The sequence below is a fragment of the Coccinella septempunctata genome, chromosome 8, assembly GCF_907165205.1.
Source record: "Coccinella septempunctata chromosome 8, icCocSept1.1, whole genome shotgun sequence".
NCBI classification, from domain to species: Eukaryota; Metazoa; Arthropoda; class Insecta; order Coleoptera; family Coccinellidae; genus Coccinella; species Coccinella septempunctata.
The window spans coordinates 24,944,729-24,963,907 of record NC_058196.1 but is presented as its reverse complement, the minus strand read 5'-3'; the positions used below and the strand labels follow the sequence as shown (position 1 = coordinate 24,963,907).

The 19,179-nt window shown below is 37.1% G+C and overlaps 2 protein-coding genes across 5 annotated transcripts in view; one reads left to right on the top strand and one right to left on the bottom strand.

Annotated features, from left to right (window-relative positions):
* Positions 1 to 10,065, top strand: part of LOC123318887 (methyl-CpG-binding domain protein 5-like) — a 171,688-nt gene extending 161,623 nt beyond the window's left edge. For 2 of the 3 annotated variants that reach the window (XM_044905657.1, XM_044905660.1), the window contains 6 exons: positions 994 to 1,145; positions 1,229 to 2,333; positions 2,391 to 5,473; positions 5,605 to 5,938; positions 6,512 to 6,749; positions 7,766 to 10,065. In XM_044905657.1, coding sequence (XP_044761592.1) covers positions 994 to 1,145; positions 1,229 to 2,333; positions 2,391 to 5,473; positions 5,605 to 5,938; positions 6,512 to 6,749; positions 7,766 to 7,940 — 5,087 coding nt within the window. In that variant the 3' untranslated portion in view covers positions 7,941 to 10,065. The remainder of the gene's footprint in view (positions 1 to 993; positions 1,146 to 1,228; positions 2,334 to 2,390; positions 5,474 to 5,604; positions 5,939 to 6,511; positions 6,750 to 7,765) is intronic. The other variant, XM_044905659.1, reaches the window with a different exon arrangement.
* A 757-nt stretch (positions 10,066 to 10,822) lies between these two features.
* LOC123319447 (dopamine receptor 2) overlaps positions 10,823 to 19,179 on the bottom strand; it is a 150,311-nt gene continuing 141,954 nt past the window's right edge. Inside the window, exon 4 of one of the 2 annotated variants that reach the window (XM_044906429.1) lies at positions 10,823 to 12,477. In XM_044906429.1, the coding sequence (XP_044762364.1) occupies positions 12,388 to 12,477 (90 nt within the window). In that variant the 3' untranslated portion in view covers positions 10,823 to 12,387. Of the gene's footprint in view, positions 12,478 to 17,708; positions 17,882 to 19,179 lie in introns of those variants that run through there. The other variant, XM_044906430.1, reaches the window with a different exon arrangement.

Genomic DNA, 19,179 nt, shown 5'->3' with positions numbered 1-19,179 from the left:
TATTGGAACCATGGGTCATTTGAGCTAACTGTCTCTGGAACAACGAATGATTGGAACTACCGATTAGTGAACTATTACTGTAAAAAACTAATTAGGTATATCTTGGTGAAAAGGTTGAAGAAGGCTTAGTGAATCGACCTGTGTTGAATCTACTTCTTCTGGTATAGGTATTCTGTAAATTTCATTCGCTTCAAAGACAGAAAAGAGAACATTTTATATAATTCGAACACGACGTTCAAAAGATAAAAGAACATTAATATATGCCTTGCTTTACCCAAATATCATGGTTGTCTCATCAATTACGTGAACTGAAGCCAACTACGTAATACTCAAATTGCATCAGAGCTGAATTTTATTTCCATCGTCATTCCGAAGAAGCCATTCGTAATAACAGAGCTGGATAAAATAAAAATCCCTCTAACGTCGCGAATGAAAGAGCCCTCACGTGTAACTATGTAGAATGGAATGAAATTTATTAATCCATATATGCAGCGGGAACATTTTCAGCGTACCGACCATATAACGTCGAGAACGAGGTAATTCAATTTGTTTTAAAATTGGATTGTCTGCATTTTACGTCTGTGAATGTTATCCAGATTCTGCATCCTATATTATTCCTCTGTTCGTTATACTCTTCAGCGACGAACAATTCAGCTGAATCCTGCAATATTAGGCAAAGAAAAAAATAATAGAACTGGTGGAGCTCTGACATTCAGTCCTGCAATGATATCCTTTGATCAAACGGGATGATGTATTTGCTAAATCATGTATTATTTCAATTTTTCATTATTGAAACTTTGTTGTATCACATCAACAATTTTCACAAAGCAACATATTTCATGGTTACATCTTCTTATGACAGTGTCTTAAAAGATTATTCTTCAGATTATACCGTTATTATTGCTCACTGAAAACATCAAATTTCCATCATAAAAAGTGTGTGAGAGCTAACATAACATTATTTGTGTCTTTAATTATTTTTATCAATTTCAGATTACAATGTCAAGAGAAAAAAGAGAAGAATCGACATGCCATATTGTGGAGGAATTTCAGTGTCCCAAATATTGGCCCAGCGGGAGAAACTCGGCATGGGTCAACAGAATTTCGTCAAAGATGGCGCAACGAACCAACAAGTCAATCAACAGGTGAGCATATGTTGTCTTTCATAAGTTGAAAATTCAAGACTCACTTTTTGCAACCTCTAATTCTAAAAAATATTATTCTCCAGGTTTGGGCATCACATCAACAACAACAGCATCAGCAACAACAGATGCAGCTGAACAACAGGCTTCAAGCATATCCAAACAACATGCATCTGCCCAGATATCCGGGTCAAGATTCAAACGATGGACCACATAACGGAGAGAGTAGCGCTTCAACCCATCAACCCATGCCTCCAAACATATCACAACAAACTGATCAAGTTCCTAACCAGCATCGGCAGCCTTCCAGTGATAATCCCAATATTCATGTGCATCACCAGCATGTGATGACTCCGAATGGTCAGATTATAAACATGCAGAAATCAATTCCACCCCAGCAACATGCTGTCATTCACAGTCAGAACAATATGGGCGTGTTTCAAGGTCAAAAACCCGCCCAGTTCATGGCACACAACCATCCGCAAACTCAGCAGAGGGTTTATGTAAATAGTCAACCGAATGAACCGAGCGGTCCTGGGCGACCAATGCAGGTTATGCCAGTAGGAATGGACAGCCAGCAAAGGCCAATGGACGTTCAGCAGAGAATCGGACATCAACAGTTCTACAACAACCAGCCCTCCATGTATCCACAAATGCCTCAGTACGATCCATCTAAATCTGTGCGGCCTATCATACCTCCAAATAATCCAGCGATGAATGGATTCAGACCCCAGGTTCTCAACCACCAAGGTCAAATGATGCAACAACAAATGATGATGAATCCTAACCATCAAAAAATGCAGTGGCAAAATAGAATTCCTACTCCAGTCAGCCAGTCGAACCAACAACAGCAACAACAGATGCCGCTATCGAATGTTTACGAGAGAGTGCCTCCTCTGCACCAACACCCTGGATCCTCAATGATGTGGCAGGAAGAAGTGAAGAAGAAAAAAATGAAACTCAGCAAGATTTCGAAAAATCGTGCTTTCGTCATGGAATGCCAAACAACACAATCCCCTTGTCCCAATGTGGATATCAGGCAAATTCCTGGTGAAAATGATAGAGGCGTCATTTTGAATCAACTACCTCCAGCCAGTCAGAGTAATCCTGTTCCTTCTTTCATGGAAGATCCCAGCGGGTACTTGGCGCAACAAACTGCTTTACTGAACAACACCATCAACAGGCAGACAGGTAATGATAAACTTTTCTTGAAACTTAGAAATAGATATTCATTCATTTTATTTTCAGGTGCCAATCCTTGTGCAGGATATGCTTGCAACAGTCCAACTTCTTCTGTACATCCAACACATAACACTAACATAATATCAATTACAAGTAGTCAAAACAATGAGGTGCCTTTACCAAGTAATGTGATGATGCAGATGAAGCAAAATCAAAGTATGTCTCAAAAACCAACCCCTCACCAGAATGTAGATGCGATCAAAAGTCAACAACAGTCGCAACAAATGCAGAATATTATGCAACAACAATTCGGCCAGACCGTTACTCAGGGTGTACCTGACAGTAGTGCTGTTGCGAATGTGAATGAACAGAAGCAGCAGCAACAGCAATATGTACAGTGCCAAGGATGTATAGCAGATAGCATGAATGCCAGTCAACAGTATATCATAAGGGAACAAATTAATAATCAGGGTCAGAAAATACTACAGTATTCCAGACCAAATAGCCAACCTGGAACCCCGAGTTCTTCAGGAGGAATAGAAGATGTAACATCATCAACCTTCTCGGACAAACAAAGCGTCCAGAACTCGCCGGATAGTAGACCTATTCAGGGTGGAACCGTCAGTACCAGCAATGTTTCTCCAATTGATGGTCTTCATTCTGGGCCTCCTACTCCTAATTCACATACACCATCTTCCATGACTCCTAATCCGAACACGCCTAACACTCCAAATCCTCATACTCCCAGTCCTTACACACCAAATCAGCATCCTGTCACACCAACTCCCCCGACTCCCACCCAGCAGATTCAAAATCAGTTTCAAGTTCCCAATATCCATCAGCAACAAATGCAAAATCAACATCATCAACAGCCGAATCATCCTCAGAACCACCCTCAACAGAATCCAAATTCTCAGCCCTATATGGTCCAAAGGATCTCGGATTCCCAAACTGGTCAGAACTACATTGTGTATTCTTCAAGTGGCAATACAAATATGCAACAAATACAGATGAATCCTATCAAGGACGGACAAGGGTATAGCACAGGCCCCCCACCAAGACCCGAATATTATGTGAATACCAGTGTTCACCAGCAAGATATGCAGACGTCTAGAGGACCATTCATATCAGGGATAGTGACCACCATGGCTAGTGGAAGGACTGTAGGAAGCAATACAATCACGTCGGTGCTGGCAGGCCGGGCTAACACAGCTACAGTATCCATCAATAGTCCCCAAAGTGTCAATAATCCATCACCACCTTCTTCCATCCAAGGCCAAAACGTGATTCAGAACCAACCAGTTACAGTGAACGTATCCAAATCACCTTTAGAAATGGTACAAAGTGTAGTTAGTAGCATTCAGGTTCCCCAAACTCAGCATACATCATCCATGAGTCATTCAAATGCGCAGGTTTCGCCTACAATAGTCAAACCAACGCTTCCTCCTGGTCACATTTTGGTTTCTTCCGGTGGACAACTCATCATGGCTAATACAGGAAATTGTCAGACGAATGTTATGCCTCCACCACCTCCGAAACTAGTAGCGAATCATTCACCAATGCCTCCAATATCGGCCTCACCAATGATTACCAATGTGACTGCGGCGGTAACTCAAATGATACCAGCAGTTGCGCAACAGATGTTAGGACAACAAACTGTACTCGTGAACGCGCTTCCAACACCCTTTGTTCTTCAGCCTGGAGTTACCATGACGATGGATGGAGTGACTGTCGGTCAAAATATGCAGATACCACAAATTGTTACCGGAAATGTTTTACAACAACAGGTTCAAATAGAGACGAACGATGCTAGGCGCGGACAAGGTATGTTGTCTCCTGAAAGTAAGAAGAAGGGCAAAAAGAGGAAACTACCACCTCAAACTGTGGCTGGAATGCTGCAAATTGCCGCTCAGCAAAATTCAGGTATGGTGATGCAGCAACAGAGTTTTCCGCAGCAGATTCAGATGGCCCATAGTCCTCAAAGCATAACAGGCCCTGTTATGCAAGCCTTAACTATCGTTCCCAGCAAGAACGGAGGTCCTGCGCAGATTGTTATGAATGGGCAAGCTAATATAGGCACGCAGCAGCTCATAACCAATTCACAACCTACGCAACAAATCAATCTTTTGCAGCCAGTCAATCTAATAAACGGTGGTACCGGGGTTATGCAGAATTTCCCAACAATACAGCAATTCATTGTTCCGAATCTTGGTGGTATGGTGATGAATCCAGATGGTACAGCTACTTTATTGCAAGATACTTCCAACATCGGTATGCAGCTGCAGCTACAGAACGTCAACGGGCAGAATATCCTTACACCTGTGCAGAACAGCGGTGTGTTCAATGGATCGCAAAATATCATAGCAGCTGGTCCTGCGGGTATGGTGATCCGGACTCCGAATCCAACGCAAGGAAAGATCATTCAGCAGCAGCATAGTCCTGGTGCGCAATTTTTGTCGCCGAATGGTGGACAATTCGTGGTGAACGGTGCACAGTTCAGTGGCCAGTTGAGTCCCCTTGTTGCTAGTGTTAGTCCTTCGCAGCAGGTCACATTCAGCAGTCCAGCACAACAGATGCGTTCTCAACAAGCTCCTCAACAAGAATACATCCAGTGTAATCAGATGGGTCAGACTCTTATGGTACCGTGTAACCCTGGAGGTAACATATCCGGTTCGAATTCCAATCAGAACACCACGTATGTTCAGCAAAATACCACGATAGTACAGCAACAAACAACCATGGTTTCTAATAATCAGCCCCAACAAAACCAGCAGAATATGCAGAGAACCACAACTTTGAACGTAGATCATAACTTTCTGATAAGCTCAAACGATAATAAGCAACAGATGCATCCCGTTTTGATTAAAGAATGCCCTCAGAGTGGTCTAAGGAATTCTGTGTCTACCCAAACTGCTACAAATCAGTCTCAAGCTGTAACTACCAACACATTCTGTCAAACCTCAACAGTTTCTGCTGGAAGCCCGCCAGATACGACGACTCATAGCCCTCTAGCTTTAGGGGGACAGAGTCCACCTACTGTAGATACCACCACTCATTCTGGCAGTACTGATGACGGCCTTTCCCCTGCACCTTCCAATTGCTCTGCTAGTTTCAACGATGTTACCATCCAAGGAAGACACCAATCTATGGTAAGTACCGTTGATTCTCACAGTAGTTTCCTCTTTCAACTCAATTTATAATCAATTTCCTCCTCCTTAACATCAAAAAGAAATGGAGTCGAAAAAAAGACTATCCGCTAATGCAAAGCTATTTTCCACAGGCAATGGTTCACTGTATATCCAGCAGCGAACCAGATTCAGCAGATTTCAACCCACAAAGCTCAGACAACGAATGCTTCAGAACCCAGGTGATGACAGGTCAAAAGCATGACTACGCGGAAGTAACCAATGACCAGATTCATTACCTGACGAAGAAGAATAACCCGACCCATTTTGCATACGCTGAATCCTCAACAATGGTGGCAGGGGTACATTTTGTGGCAGACCAGATGAAAGCAGACGAATCAGTTGTTAGTTCGAGGCATTCTGAGAAGCGCAAGAGCAGTGATACCTTACTAGTCATGGAGACAAGGCAGCTGCATTTTGAAGAAGAAGGTGAGTCAGGTTGACTTCATATTTATCGCTACTTGACTCATCTATTCATTTTCTGTTTCACGCATCATTTTCTTCTGTAATACGTTAGATAACCCGATCATCCTGCATGCTTTGTTGTGCTTCAATAATCGAGAATGTATGTGGAAATGTTAATAAGTAAATCTTGCTTACATAACTTTCTCCTATATTGAAATTTACGTGTTTCTTTCATAGTTTGCTTATAACAGTATACAATTAGTTTGGGTTTTGGTACTTATTGTGAAGTGTTGTTTTTTGTAGCTTATTTTTGTAACAATTTTGGTGTTAGTATTTTCTGTAGTTATTGAACTATGTAGATGTCTATCAAGGGCATAACTTTCGGCTGAACCATATGAAATTATCGACGAAAAAAGAACGGTGTGGCTTACTAAAACAACGATACTTGTACATAAAAAACACGGACAGAGGAGGGTGAACTTTTTTCCGTTAGAGGCTTTTTCCAACATCTCCATCATCTCATTTCCTTCTGAACAGGCGCTACCTTTTGTCCTAACTGTCGTCACAATTGTAAAGCGAAATTGTTTTCATTCTCAGAGTCTGATCAGAAAGTTGAAAAAGAAAGGGAAACCAATTTTATGATAGGAGATTTAGTGTGGGGCCCATCTAAGAATAACCCCTCTTGGCCCGGGAAAATTATCAGCTTTGAAGATGACCGAGCTACAGTTAAATGGTTTGGTAATGAAAAATCAACTACCATTGTACAAAAATCTTCTCTCCAGTCGCTTTCTGAAGGATTAGAGGCGCATCACCGAGCTCGAAAAAATTTGAGAACGTGAGTTTATAAAAACCAAAAATTTCAGCCACATCATAACACTGCCCAAATTTTAATTACTAATGTTATTCATTCTATTATTTTCTGCTAGATAGATTAGATGTTTTTTGTACTGTGCCCTTTTATGGATTAATTTAGATGGTATTCTAGGTGCTAAATAGCATAAATACCTGTATTTTGTGTCTTGAAGTAGTTTTATATTTACATAGATGTTTCTCAACTTTTATTTAATGCCGTAAAAATAAACTTATTTCAATAAAAAATATTTGCGTGGTTTTGATATGCATTGACTTCTGCAAATTGCTTCTTGAAATTAAAATGGTAATTGTCTATATTGAATTTTTTACTTTTTTACTTGTGTTACTTCCAATAAAAAATATAGTTTATTTTCTTCAATACTTTCGATAGATTTTGAACAGGTGAAATGGTATGATTTAAGACAATATGCAATAAATATACAATAATGCAAGAAAACAATGCTGATGAAAACCCTAAAAGGCCATCATTAATGCAGATCCTAACAATGATATATTTGTATGAAAACTGCACAAGTCTATATATGCAATCATATATCACTTTTGCGTAGATTCATATGAACTTTATCTCTTTATCATACACAAAATTTTCACGGAGAAATTTTGGCCTAACTGAAACAACTCCTCTTCTGTTTTGCCACCTTAAAAAAAGTTTTCGTCTCCTATTGTAACATTCGAAAATGATTTTTCATGCAATCTTAGATCATCATTTCAGCAAAGGTAACTCTATATCCGAAAAAATTCTATGTAGTAGAGTTTCGTTTTATTTCATCAATTCAGTTGAACTGTATGAAAATTAACAAGTTGCTTGATATTCTAAACATATTAGGTACAAGATGGATTGATCGAAGGAATAACGAAATGAATATTGCAATAATACATTTTACCAATACTATTATCAGCAATAACCGCCATTCCACAAGAATCGAAAAAATTGTGTTGAAATATTTATATATTTAAATGAATGTTTTCTCCCCCTAGAAGCCGCAAACTGAATTCTCAACTTGAGAATGCGATCCAAGAAGCCATGTCAGAGCTGGATAAAGAATTGGCGAAAGAAAAGAATTCCTCCACCGGCTCATTGAAACCAACTTATCCAAAAAAGGAAACATCAAGGAAAAACTTCATTGGTAGGTTAAGGAGTAGCCAAAAGTGAGTCTCCGATGGTTTTATGCGGTGTCAGAATCATGGACCAATCGAAATGGTAAAAGGTGATGATTCAGAATCAAATATTGGTCTAGATGGACAACATTTTTTTAATGATGCTTCTTACATAGAATTATATGTAATGGGTAGACCTGTATCTACAAGGTATTGATTCCTAAAGAAATATATAATCGTCACATTTATATTGGAGATATTTTTCAAATGCCTTTTTCAAGTGTAGGTCTTAAGGCTTTATTAAAAATAAACGCCAATATTCGTTTATCCAATCTATTTATGTACAAACGCATTGTACATAAAAGTAGTCAGTATTCCTATTATATTTTACCTTAATGAAGATTATCTAAATATTTTCAGCTGGTTCGTTAAAAAAATGTATTTTTGTCATCTACCTTCAGCAAGGTAGTTTTACGAAATTCTTTTTATGAAATGACATAAAACTAAGGTTCCAGTTCTGCATATCGCAATTACTTGCAATTCAAACAGAGACCGGATAACTTATATCATACTTACGTAATTAGTAATGAAGAAAATTAATTGATGAAAAAATCAAGTTTTTAATCGCTAACAATTACCCCTTTCTGAACTACGCATGTCTTCATAAATAGATTGTGATTCTTTATGTTCTAGTCAATGATTTGGAAAGACAGATTGAACGACAATAAACTCACGGTTTTTCACCAACACATTATGTTAGGTACTGTGATAAGCATACTGTACCATCTTCATGATGGCAAATCGAATCCCTTTCAGTACCCAAAGCATTTCGATAAAACAGTCGTGATATTTCTTTTTTCACTTTGGAGGACTTCATTCATCGTGTTATACGAAATATATAGGTTCAATAAGTATATCTGATAGATTAGTTTTCAGTTTTTATCGAAGATGTATGTCAACAAAGTTGAGTTTCACCCTGCATTTTGCAATTGTACAAAGGACGATGGTTAGTTCAAGATAATCAAGTCAAAAATAAAAAGTTTTATATTTATTGTATATTGTTTTTATATCTTGTACAGCAATTTTATTCTTATTATCGTTTATCTACTTGCCATTTATTTTATGGTAACTCGAATAATCAGTTTCAAATTAATCTAGTTTTGTAATATAGGTATGGATATATTTTGAGTGTTTTAGATAAGGAATATTGAGTTGTATAGTTTTATTCGCATAGACTCTGTTCTAGAATTTTAAGTATATTAATAATCAAATTATGCTTATAATAGTTAGTATTTCCAATGAAGAATGTATATTATATTTTTGTATATGTATTTATTGTTTATAAATTCTTCAGTTTCGATAGATATATTGCTTATTTATTATCAGATTTCTGTGGAACTTGACAAAGCACTAAGTAATTCAGTTCATCCAGAATTCATGTCAGTTTCATGAAACTTCAAATACAATGTTTCATAGCTTCTGGAATTTCGAGATGATTTTTGTCACAATATTCAGTGAAACATCACAGGATCTCTATCAATCTATTATTTTCAGTAGGAAATGTTCATCTCACTCAGAAGAATAAAGCATACCTATCTCGAAAGGAAACAAGTGTTCTGATTGGAAAATTAAAGAAATTTCACTTTGAACAGGAGCTTTTTTAATTTTCCAATACTTACTTCAAAAACTCCAGTTTTTAACCAAAAATATTTGTGAATACCACATCAAAGTTATAATTTTGGTAAATCCAAATGGCAGCAGCAGAAAGCATAGCCGCTGCCAGAGTGTATCCATTTTCTGATGAATATTTCCTTCTTAGTTTCCAAGGAATCTTACATACATGGAATAAATCGTCTTTCATATTATGATATATATACACTGATGAATTACTTTTTTATTGTATATATTTTGATAGGTACCTGTTCTGTGTTACAGATATGGATAGTAGTATTAGTATAACTTTGTATATTGTATTATTAGAGCTTTTTTGTGGAAAATTATGGCTCTACCAATACAATATCTCATTATAATCCAGTGTTAAAGCTGTTGGTCACTTGATAGAAGCGAGTGCGTCAGCTGAAATTGTCTATTTCTGTAAATATTACTTATTAATTATTTACTGTTTGGCCTGCTATGTTGTGGTTGAACATTTCCAGCCTAATAAATACTGGATTAGTAAATCTGTAGTGTTTCCTTCACGAACCGAATTTCAATATCTCATCTATAAAAAATTGGTCCTTTTTATAAATCTTCAAGAACACTTATCAATTTGATCTATTTTCTGTTCGTATGAATAAAATTAACAGTTGGATGAAGAAACCTAATGACAATGTGGAATTTTTCTCAACTTGGGTTATTACTGAAAATGTGAGTTGAATGTCAATGATTTTGTGTATCATCTCTTATTTTTTCAGATTCGACAAAAACTACACAGGTTGCTTTCTCAAATACATATAGTGTTTTGTATTTTTTTATGAAGATTTGTTTCGTGTTCACAAATTGGCAACAGCGCCTGAAATCTCAAGTTCTCTCCATTCATAAGATAAAACTGCCCTTAAACAGAGGGATTTGACGCATGAAGAAGATAGAACTGCTTTAGGCATTCCCTTATATTTATCTTATGCTGATAAGTGATTAAATCTAAATCAAGTAAGTATCAACTGAAATTATGAATTTACATATTGATTCTTTCGTCCACTTGAAATATTTGTTTTGGAAAAAACTAGTAGGGTCGGAATAATTTCCAGCAAAGAAAGAAGAAATTACTTAGTCTGAAACTTATTTTATAATATAAATAGTAATTGGAACACCTTTATTCACAAAAACAAACGACAACAAACGAGGATACGAAACACGCGAATAAAAAATCAATCTTTTTCGATCATTTTATTCGAAACAACAAGATGTTCATGAGAAAAAAAATGTTTACAAAAAACTTGCATATTATGATGATAAAACTCAATTTTACATCAATTCGAACAGTATTCATCTACTACTGAGAAAAATAGGAATCTAAATTTTATATAACGTTTAATTTTTTCGACTGTACAACTCGCCAATTTCAATTGGAAAGAAACCTCTACTTATCATTTCTAGAGTAATGATGTTTTGCACGTTCAGATAGCTTCATAGCAGGTAGTTGATGACTGAACATTAAATATGTATTGTTTGGATTATGTACAAAACGACTGGGTAATTATAAAAATACAGGAATTTTACTTATAGCGAAAGATGATTGACCATAAAAACGTTCACTTCTTCAGTTGAAATATGGTTTTGTGTGTTAGAAATAATAATGAATAATTCCTTATTCATTTCATGGTCGCCTGCAGAAATCAGTATCGTTTTAGAGGACCTATTATCAGAATTGTCGGTCGCAACCGCTTACAACAACAAATGACCGTTTGTATTCCCCTGAGGGACGATAAACAAGAAAATAAACATTTTATCGTCTTTTGTGATCATAAGTCGCTTGAGAAATAGTTCTTCAAGAACACACAAACTAAGGGACAAATGAACATATTTAAACCATTCGACCATTGAAGTATGAAGTAGAATATAATCGACTCAGTAGAGAAATTACGAACACAAATAAACAGAAGTAAAAATACACAGATAACCTAAAATAATCGCCATATACTTACATATGGATACATTTCGATATGTAATTAAAATATCCTATTGATAATGGACCAAGATTTAATTGAACAATTATAGGACCTCTAAAATGTATTTTTCTGTTAACTCCCCCAAAATTTTTCTGCGGGCTGCCATAATTCTTGATAACTCAGTTAGAAGAATTTTTGATTGAAACAACTCCTTATTTTCTTTACGGAGGAAATCAGGTTTGTCTTGATTTAATATTATATTTATTTACATGAATTGTTTGAAACAAACTAATTCTTTTTAGTCAATAATATAGGAGGATTCTCATATACATGCGCCATTTTCTAGACTCATATCTTAAATTAACTAAATAACGATATCACAGTCAAATATGAACAAAAAATTACCTACTATATCTAGACATGTTTGTTCAACAATCAACAGTTCCTGATGAGAACTTGGCGAAAATCAGTATAGAGTGCTGAACATAATGGATATTTATTATTATTAGGTATTTAATTTTATGTGTCCCTCCACTCAAACACGGAATTTTAATATCAATTTGATTGTTTGAAAACACAGAGAAGTTAATAGGACTCATTCACTCCGTGTATATAAATACTAAAACAATGATTACATTACGGATGATTCAACAATTACTCAACATCATATTCGGATTGGAAAAACTATATACTACAGAGAGCTCATGATTGCCTAACAAAATTTCCACGACTGACATTACCTAGTATGTACAATAAAATATATACAATATTTTAAGAAATTCTGAGCGAGCTTGGTGAGGGTGAACAAGAGTGTAAAACACGATGTGTTGGAGAACCAGGAAGAACCATAGCCTGAGTTGAAACAGGAGATGGAAGTTGGTTTCTGGCGTGACGTCACAAGAGGTGCAGTTCATGTTGTCCAACGGTTGAGTAAGTAACGCTGGGAGTACTCTCACTGAGAACGTTGTGAGAATTATGGTAGTACTGAAAAAAATTCATCTGGTGAATAGATTGAGATAATAATGTTATAAAAGATCGATGATTTACAGAGACACACATATAGAGTAGGTAGGTATACAAAACTGGGTAGAAGATATCACAATAAATATTATTGGATAAATCAACTAAACTACTTGTGCTGAACTTTGCTCAGGAAGATATGAAGCGATATAAAAGAAATGGAGGTAAAAGAAGTAATGAGTCAGCAGGCGCAAACCAGTAATTTTTACACATTGCTGATAATGCTATCCACTCAGTCGCTGATTGGATTTCCAACTAACGCTTGGTATTGTCTTGGTACCAATTTCATGCTGTGATAAACCACACAGCATGTCAACCTTGCAGCCAATAAAATCAGAAGCGTTTTCTTGGAAAAACACCACGGTTTTTGCCCCAACTAAAGTTGAAAATCACACTCTGTTGGGCCTGTTGCCATGTTGTTCGTAATGTTGCAGAGACATATAGGGTTAAGTACATGTGTTATCAAGACAAAATATCTCATTATTTCAAGACGACATCGAATAATTTGATTTTCTGTTTAGTTTTCTTCATTGGCGCAAATGATTGATTTATAACTTATTTTGATGGAAAGCATTCTGTCATAACAATCATGGTTTCTTTTGAAATGAAGATTTCTCCTCTGGATATAGTGAGTGTTATCACGGAATGAGTCGATCATCTTCAATGAAGAATGTATTTCAGAATAAACGAAAATTTTGCCAAATTACATTGCTAGCTCTGAACTGGGATGAAAGGCAACCAATTTTTGTGACAAAAAGAGGTATAAAATAGATGAAAGCGTTTAAATATTATGTCTTCTGTTTTGAACTTGTTTGGGACCTCACTTGACTGTTTAGATGTGAGGTGTTACTCGCTAAGCTAGAATATTGTTGCCATTTTTGTAAAGTTCATTGTTTTGTTTGTGATTTACAGATATATGCTTATTTTATTATTGTTCAATTTTTATTTTCAAAAGGGTTGTACCGTTTAATGTACTGAGCAATGCTCATGTTCAAAAATAAATAAAGAGTGGAGACTTCTCCATACCTTATCCCAGTGAAGTGGAGTTGGAAGTTGTGGGTGGAGTGGAATAAATAAGGAAGGTAGAGAAGACTAGAGAAAGAAGTGGAATAAAGTAAAGTGAAAAGTTAAATAAGAAAAGAAAAGATGAATGAAGAGAGTTATTTATCCTGAGAGGCTACAGGGCAAAGCTAGTCTCCCATAGCTGCATACTTTATCCCAACGTTGCATTTGATGTTGGCTATCGCCGAGCAAGTAGGTATATTGAATTGCAAGAATCATCTTGAATGAGCGCCTATAAATCATACCAGATGTGGAAAAAAATAATTTCCCAAGACCCCAGCGCTGGGGCAAAAAGTCGACTCCATTCAGTCGATTCAAACGGGTAAACATGTTCTTCTCAGGAAAGAACGAATATTTCGGACCGTTTTGTCGGGATGCGTTTGACAGTTCGCCAATTTACCAATCATATTCTTCGGCCCCGACGTCTCAGTCCGGATTCGATTAGAAATATAATCGCGACCTCATCTAGACGGGGTGAATATACGCATTCGAAGATGTTGCTCCCCGCCTAATCACCCACCGCAACGTCGCCAGCGTCACCTCAGGTTGCGGGGGATCAGAGATGGATTTCTAAATTGCACACTCTCTAGTCCGATCATTTAATCGATATAGTTGAGGAAACCGTTACGTCCACATTAGGGAGACATTATCCTGGAATTGGGATCGTGTAAGTTCATCAGAGGAACGGGATGATCTTCAAATCTGATTTGCTGGAAGATCCCACTGCTTAATTAAGATATCCTACTTGATGACCTTTCCCAAATGGCCGGACGAAATCCAATCCTGCTCGGTAATTTTTCTATTTCTGCTGAGGACGAAACAGAGGCTATATATAGTGCTAGACTTAATCGTTAGAATTGTGTTGAAACGAACAAACACAAATTTTCACATATATGTACCTATCTATAAGTTATAATGCTGAATTAGACGAGGATTTACAAAAAAATTCTTAGTCTACTGTAAAACAAAACAAAATTTCAATGTCAAAATATTTGATTACTCAACATGTCGTCCTCTTAATTGGACACATTCATTACAGCGAACCTGCAACGACCTTTCAAAAAAATGTTTCTTCTTGTTCTGCAAACCAGACCTCCACAGCTTTTATTATCTCCTCGTTGGAAGAAAATTTACGACCCTTTAACCTTTTTTTCAGTTGAGGAAAGAGATGATAGTCGGATAGAGCCAAATCTGGTGAACAAGGGGGGTGTTCTAGTAATTCAAACCCTAAATCACGAAATTTTTGCATGGCAACATTAGATTTGTGTGCAGGGGCGTTGTCCTGCAAAAACAAAACACCTTTGGATAGCTTTCCGCGTCTTTTCTCTTCAATTTTTCCGTAGAGTGGTCAGTAATGTCGAATAGTAATCTCCGGTTATTGTTCTACCCTTATCCAAAAAATCAATCATGATTACTCCATGGCAATCCCATAAAACTGAAGCAAGAACTTTTCCAGCAGATTTTTGGACACGAAACTACTTAGGTCTTAGAGAACCAGAGTGTCGCCATTCCATCGATTGTTGCTTTGTTTCTGGATCGTAGAAATGTACCCAAGTCTCATCCATAGTAACAATTCGGTTTAAGAAGTCTACATCGTTTTCAAATCAAGCACAGATCGAACGCGATGCTCCTACCCTTACACGCTTTTGGCTTTTGGTCAACATTCAAACATTTGGGGATCCATTTTCCAGCAACATTTCTTATACTTTCAAAGGTTTTTGAGATATATGGCGATAAATGTACATTAGACTGAGATTTTACATTGACCGATCATGCTTGAAATAGTATTGATTCAATTATAGATTTTTATCATGATTGTACTCAGTACACACATCAATTCAACACCTTATATGTATGTACCTACATAGGTACACATGGGATTTTGTGAAAGTCAAACTTGCTGCAATCAAAATCTGAAAACTATCCGTATAAACGGATATAAGTCGAAGTGCAGAGTGCAAAATATACATGAATAAAGTTGGTAGAGTATAACACAAAAGTGGTAGTGTGGAATTGGAAGCGTTATGTGTAAGAAGAACTTGTGCATATTAGGTTTTTAAACGTCAAATTCATATCTTAATAGTAGATATATTGGAACTGACATAAACTTGTGTATTTTCAGAACGACTAGTAATCAATCTAAAGTTATGTTAATATTCGATGATAAACCGAATCTCTTAAACCGCACGATTCTTATCCGGTCACACAATAAATTTCAGAATTCTGGCGGAAGGACAATGATTTGTGGTTCTTTTCTTATCGACAAGACTCCTTGGAACCCAGATGAATGGAGTAGGATCAAGAGGAAGAATTATGTTTCCCAATCTGCCACTTCCATACTTATCCCTTCATGATACTTAATTGACGTTGCTCAAAGATGAATGTCGCCTTTTTTTATCCGTAAACTCGACTGAAAAGTAATGAACAGAAGGATCAATATTGAAGAAGAAGGGGAAAGAATGTAGGCACATAAAATTGAGCATAGACGTCCCAGGTGGGGACAAAAAGAGCCTTTGCTGCTGATCGATTTGAAGAGGCCGTATATTTCTGAATTCAGTATTGTCTTAATTTCCACAACGATTTCTATCATATATTTTCTCTAATTTTACTACTTGTGTCCGATAAATTGTATTCTATAAAAAAACTTGACATTTGCCATCCCTGCTGCAGGTTTCCTTGATCTTCTAATTCCTCGTACTCGTGACAATTTTTTTCTCCGTTGAGTTGTTAGTTATCGTTGATAACTATTCTCCTCGTGAGATATTTTGACTAGATCGATTTGAGTTGTCAGTGTCCAATATACTGTATGTTCAAAGGTAGGGAAATAGATGAAGAGAAAAAGTAGAGGTGAAGGGTACACAAAAAGGTATATAGAGGGAACACTGATGTGTAAAAGTTTCTTTCTCAACATACCTCAAGCACGACAGCCCAATCTATTAAAAGTAAGGGATATGGATCAATTGGTCATGGAGGGTAAATAAAAATAAAAATTGATTTCGTAAAACGTACCCTGATTTATTGAGATCATATTGAGAGCGCAGTGAGTTGAACACAACAACTATTAGATAAATTTTGAACTACTTCAACTAAATGAAAACCATAAGAAATATGGCATCTTTTACCACTCTCAACATTATAATTGAATTTATTTGTACTCTATGTGAGTATCATTTCAATTTTCTACTGTTTTCCGTATTTTCCAGCAAAAAATCACTGGCAGTTTTTCTTTAGACTATTTAAGCAAAGCACTCGCTATCTGATGTTCATTCCAGTATATGCAGGATGTCTCAGATAAGAAGGGAAACATGAAGGCTATATCTTCATTCCAAATTTCGGATAAATCAGTGATTCCGTTGTGGAGATAGAGTAGTTTTGATTTCCATTCAAATTTTGAAGAACGGCTAGATACTACATATGGGTTTTTTTTACTTTAGTGGGAGCGCCCACCAAAGTAGCGTAGCACTGACATGGCACATACATGACAAAGGCGATTCATAATTTTCAGATGTCGCAAAAGGTCAAAAGGTATTTGAAAGGAAAGTTGGAATTTAACTTGTAGTACTGTTACTATTGCTGAATAAATAATAATAAATAATGCCCGTACTACGCTACTTTGGTGGGCGCTCTTCTTTAGGTGTTCTCTATCTCACATTGAAATGTTTCCCTTCTCATCTGGGACACCCTATGTAAATGATGAACAAGTTCTCAAATTCAATCTGAATCCATTTGAATCGGTGATTAGTTGATATCCAGAGTTCTGAGAAGAGAAAATATTTTTGAAACAAAAAATTCCCTCAACCTCTTTTGACAATTCATTTTTGAGGAATTCTTGGTCAGATTCGAACTTGGGTTCGGTGCGTTGAGTCCGTCAAAATCCAACCGATGGTCTTGACGTTATCGACATCTAAAAGTATCTTTTCAATATTCAAAAAAGTATCGGGTTTTAAAAATCAGTTAATCAGTGAGTAGTGATACAAAGATTTGTGGAAAAGATTTCCCCAAAAAAAAAAAAAATGTTATGTCCATAAGGCTTCAAAAATTACGTCTATTGGTACGCGACAAAAATTGCGCTCTCAACATTTCCCACAAATTTCGTGTAACATTTGCGTTTGTCGCCGTTCTGATTTCTCGAAGCACGTTTTGGGAAATGGGGATTTCAAAAATAAAAGAGGGATGTGGATCTGGTGAAGGGTAGACTGGAGGCAATCTGAACAGGCCGAGGCGGGGCTGCGTGCTAAATGTATGTCTGCTCGCAGGAGTTGTGTCTCAGGCTGTATGAACTGTAGTAGCGTTGCGATGAGAATCTCTGTAAAATTTAAGAAATGACAAGTTAAATTTTTGTCAACCACAAAATTTACATATCCATGTTTTCTTGAGAATAAGGCTTCAGAATGTTGCAATAAGTGTGGAGAAATATCAGTACAGTTAATCATATTCATAGATGAAAACCACAGTGATATCAGTACAGTTTTCATTACGTACTATAAAGTAAAAACTGAATGTACCATCCCCATATTTTATTGTCGAAGATGTTCACTTAAAGTGTAGGATACCTTCCAAAACCAGTGGCATCTCATCATTATTTATATACTAACTGACAAAGAAACTGCAACACCCAGAAGGAGCTGTTTAAATTTTAAATTTTTTTCTTAAAACATACAAGGTGCGGCACGGAGGGCGGACGTTTTTCAGATGGGCATAACTTTCCCCCACTGAGGACGAGAGAAGTGGGGAAGGTGCCGTTAGACTCGTGTGTTCCTAGCATTTATTATTATATTATAATTTATACTGATCGATCAAAATGAGAACCTCATTTTGTTCATGAGTGACGAAGCCCACTTTCACCTCAACGGCATGGTTAACCGGCAGAATTGCCGTTATTGGGCTAATGAAAATCCACAACACTTACACGAAAGACCGCTGCACAGCCCAAAAGTTACGGTTTGGTGCGCTGTATCGCAAACTCGCATCATTGGCCCTTACTTCTTCGAAGACGTTAATGGTCGTGCTGTTACCGTGAACTCAGAGCGGTACGTCGAAATGATCAATAACTTCTTTATCCCCGAATTACGACGGCAACGTGTTCCAATCCGACGTGTGTGGTTCCAACAGGATGGGGCGACCGCCCACACAGCCAGAGCATCAATGGACGTTATTCGCCCTCTCTTCCCTGGTCGCCTTATTTCCAGGTTTGGCGATGTTCATTGGCCTCCCCGGTCCCCAGATTTATCCATATGCGATTTTTTCTTATCGGGACACCTCAAGGCTAGAGTATACGAGACCAAGCCCCGAACTCTGGACGAATTGAAAAGGGCTATTCGCGTGGAAGTTGTCCAAGTTGAGAGAGCGATGTTGGAGAGAGTACGCGAACTTCCAAGAGCGCCTCCAGCACTGCATCACCGATTTCGGCCACCACATGCCTGATGTGATTTTTCACACTTGACTGTCTCAAATGCTATTTCCTTGAGAATCTGATTTCGTCAATAAATGTGTTTTTGAGTAAAAATTAACGCTTTTATTATGTTTTTAAAACCATCCATCCTCCGTGCCGCACCCTGTAGAAAGTATAGCAAGGAGTAAATGATTAAAATTTGGAGGAAAAAT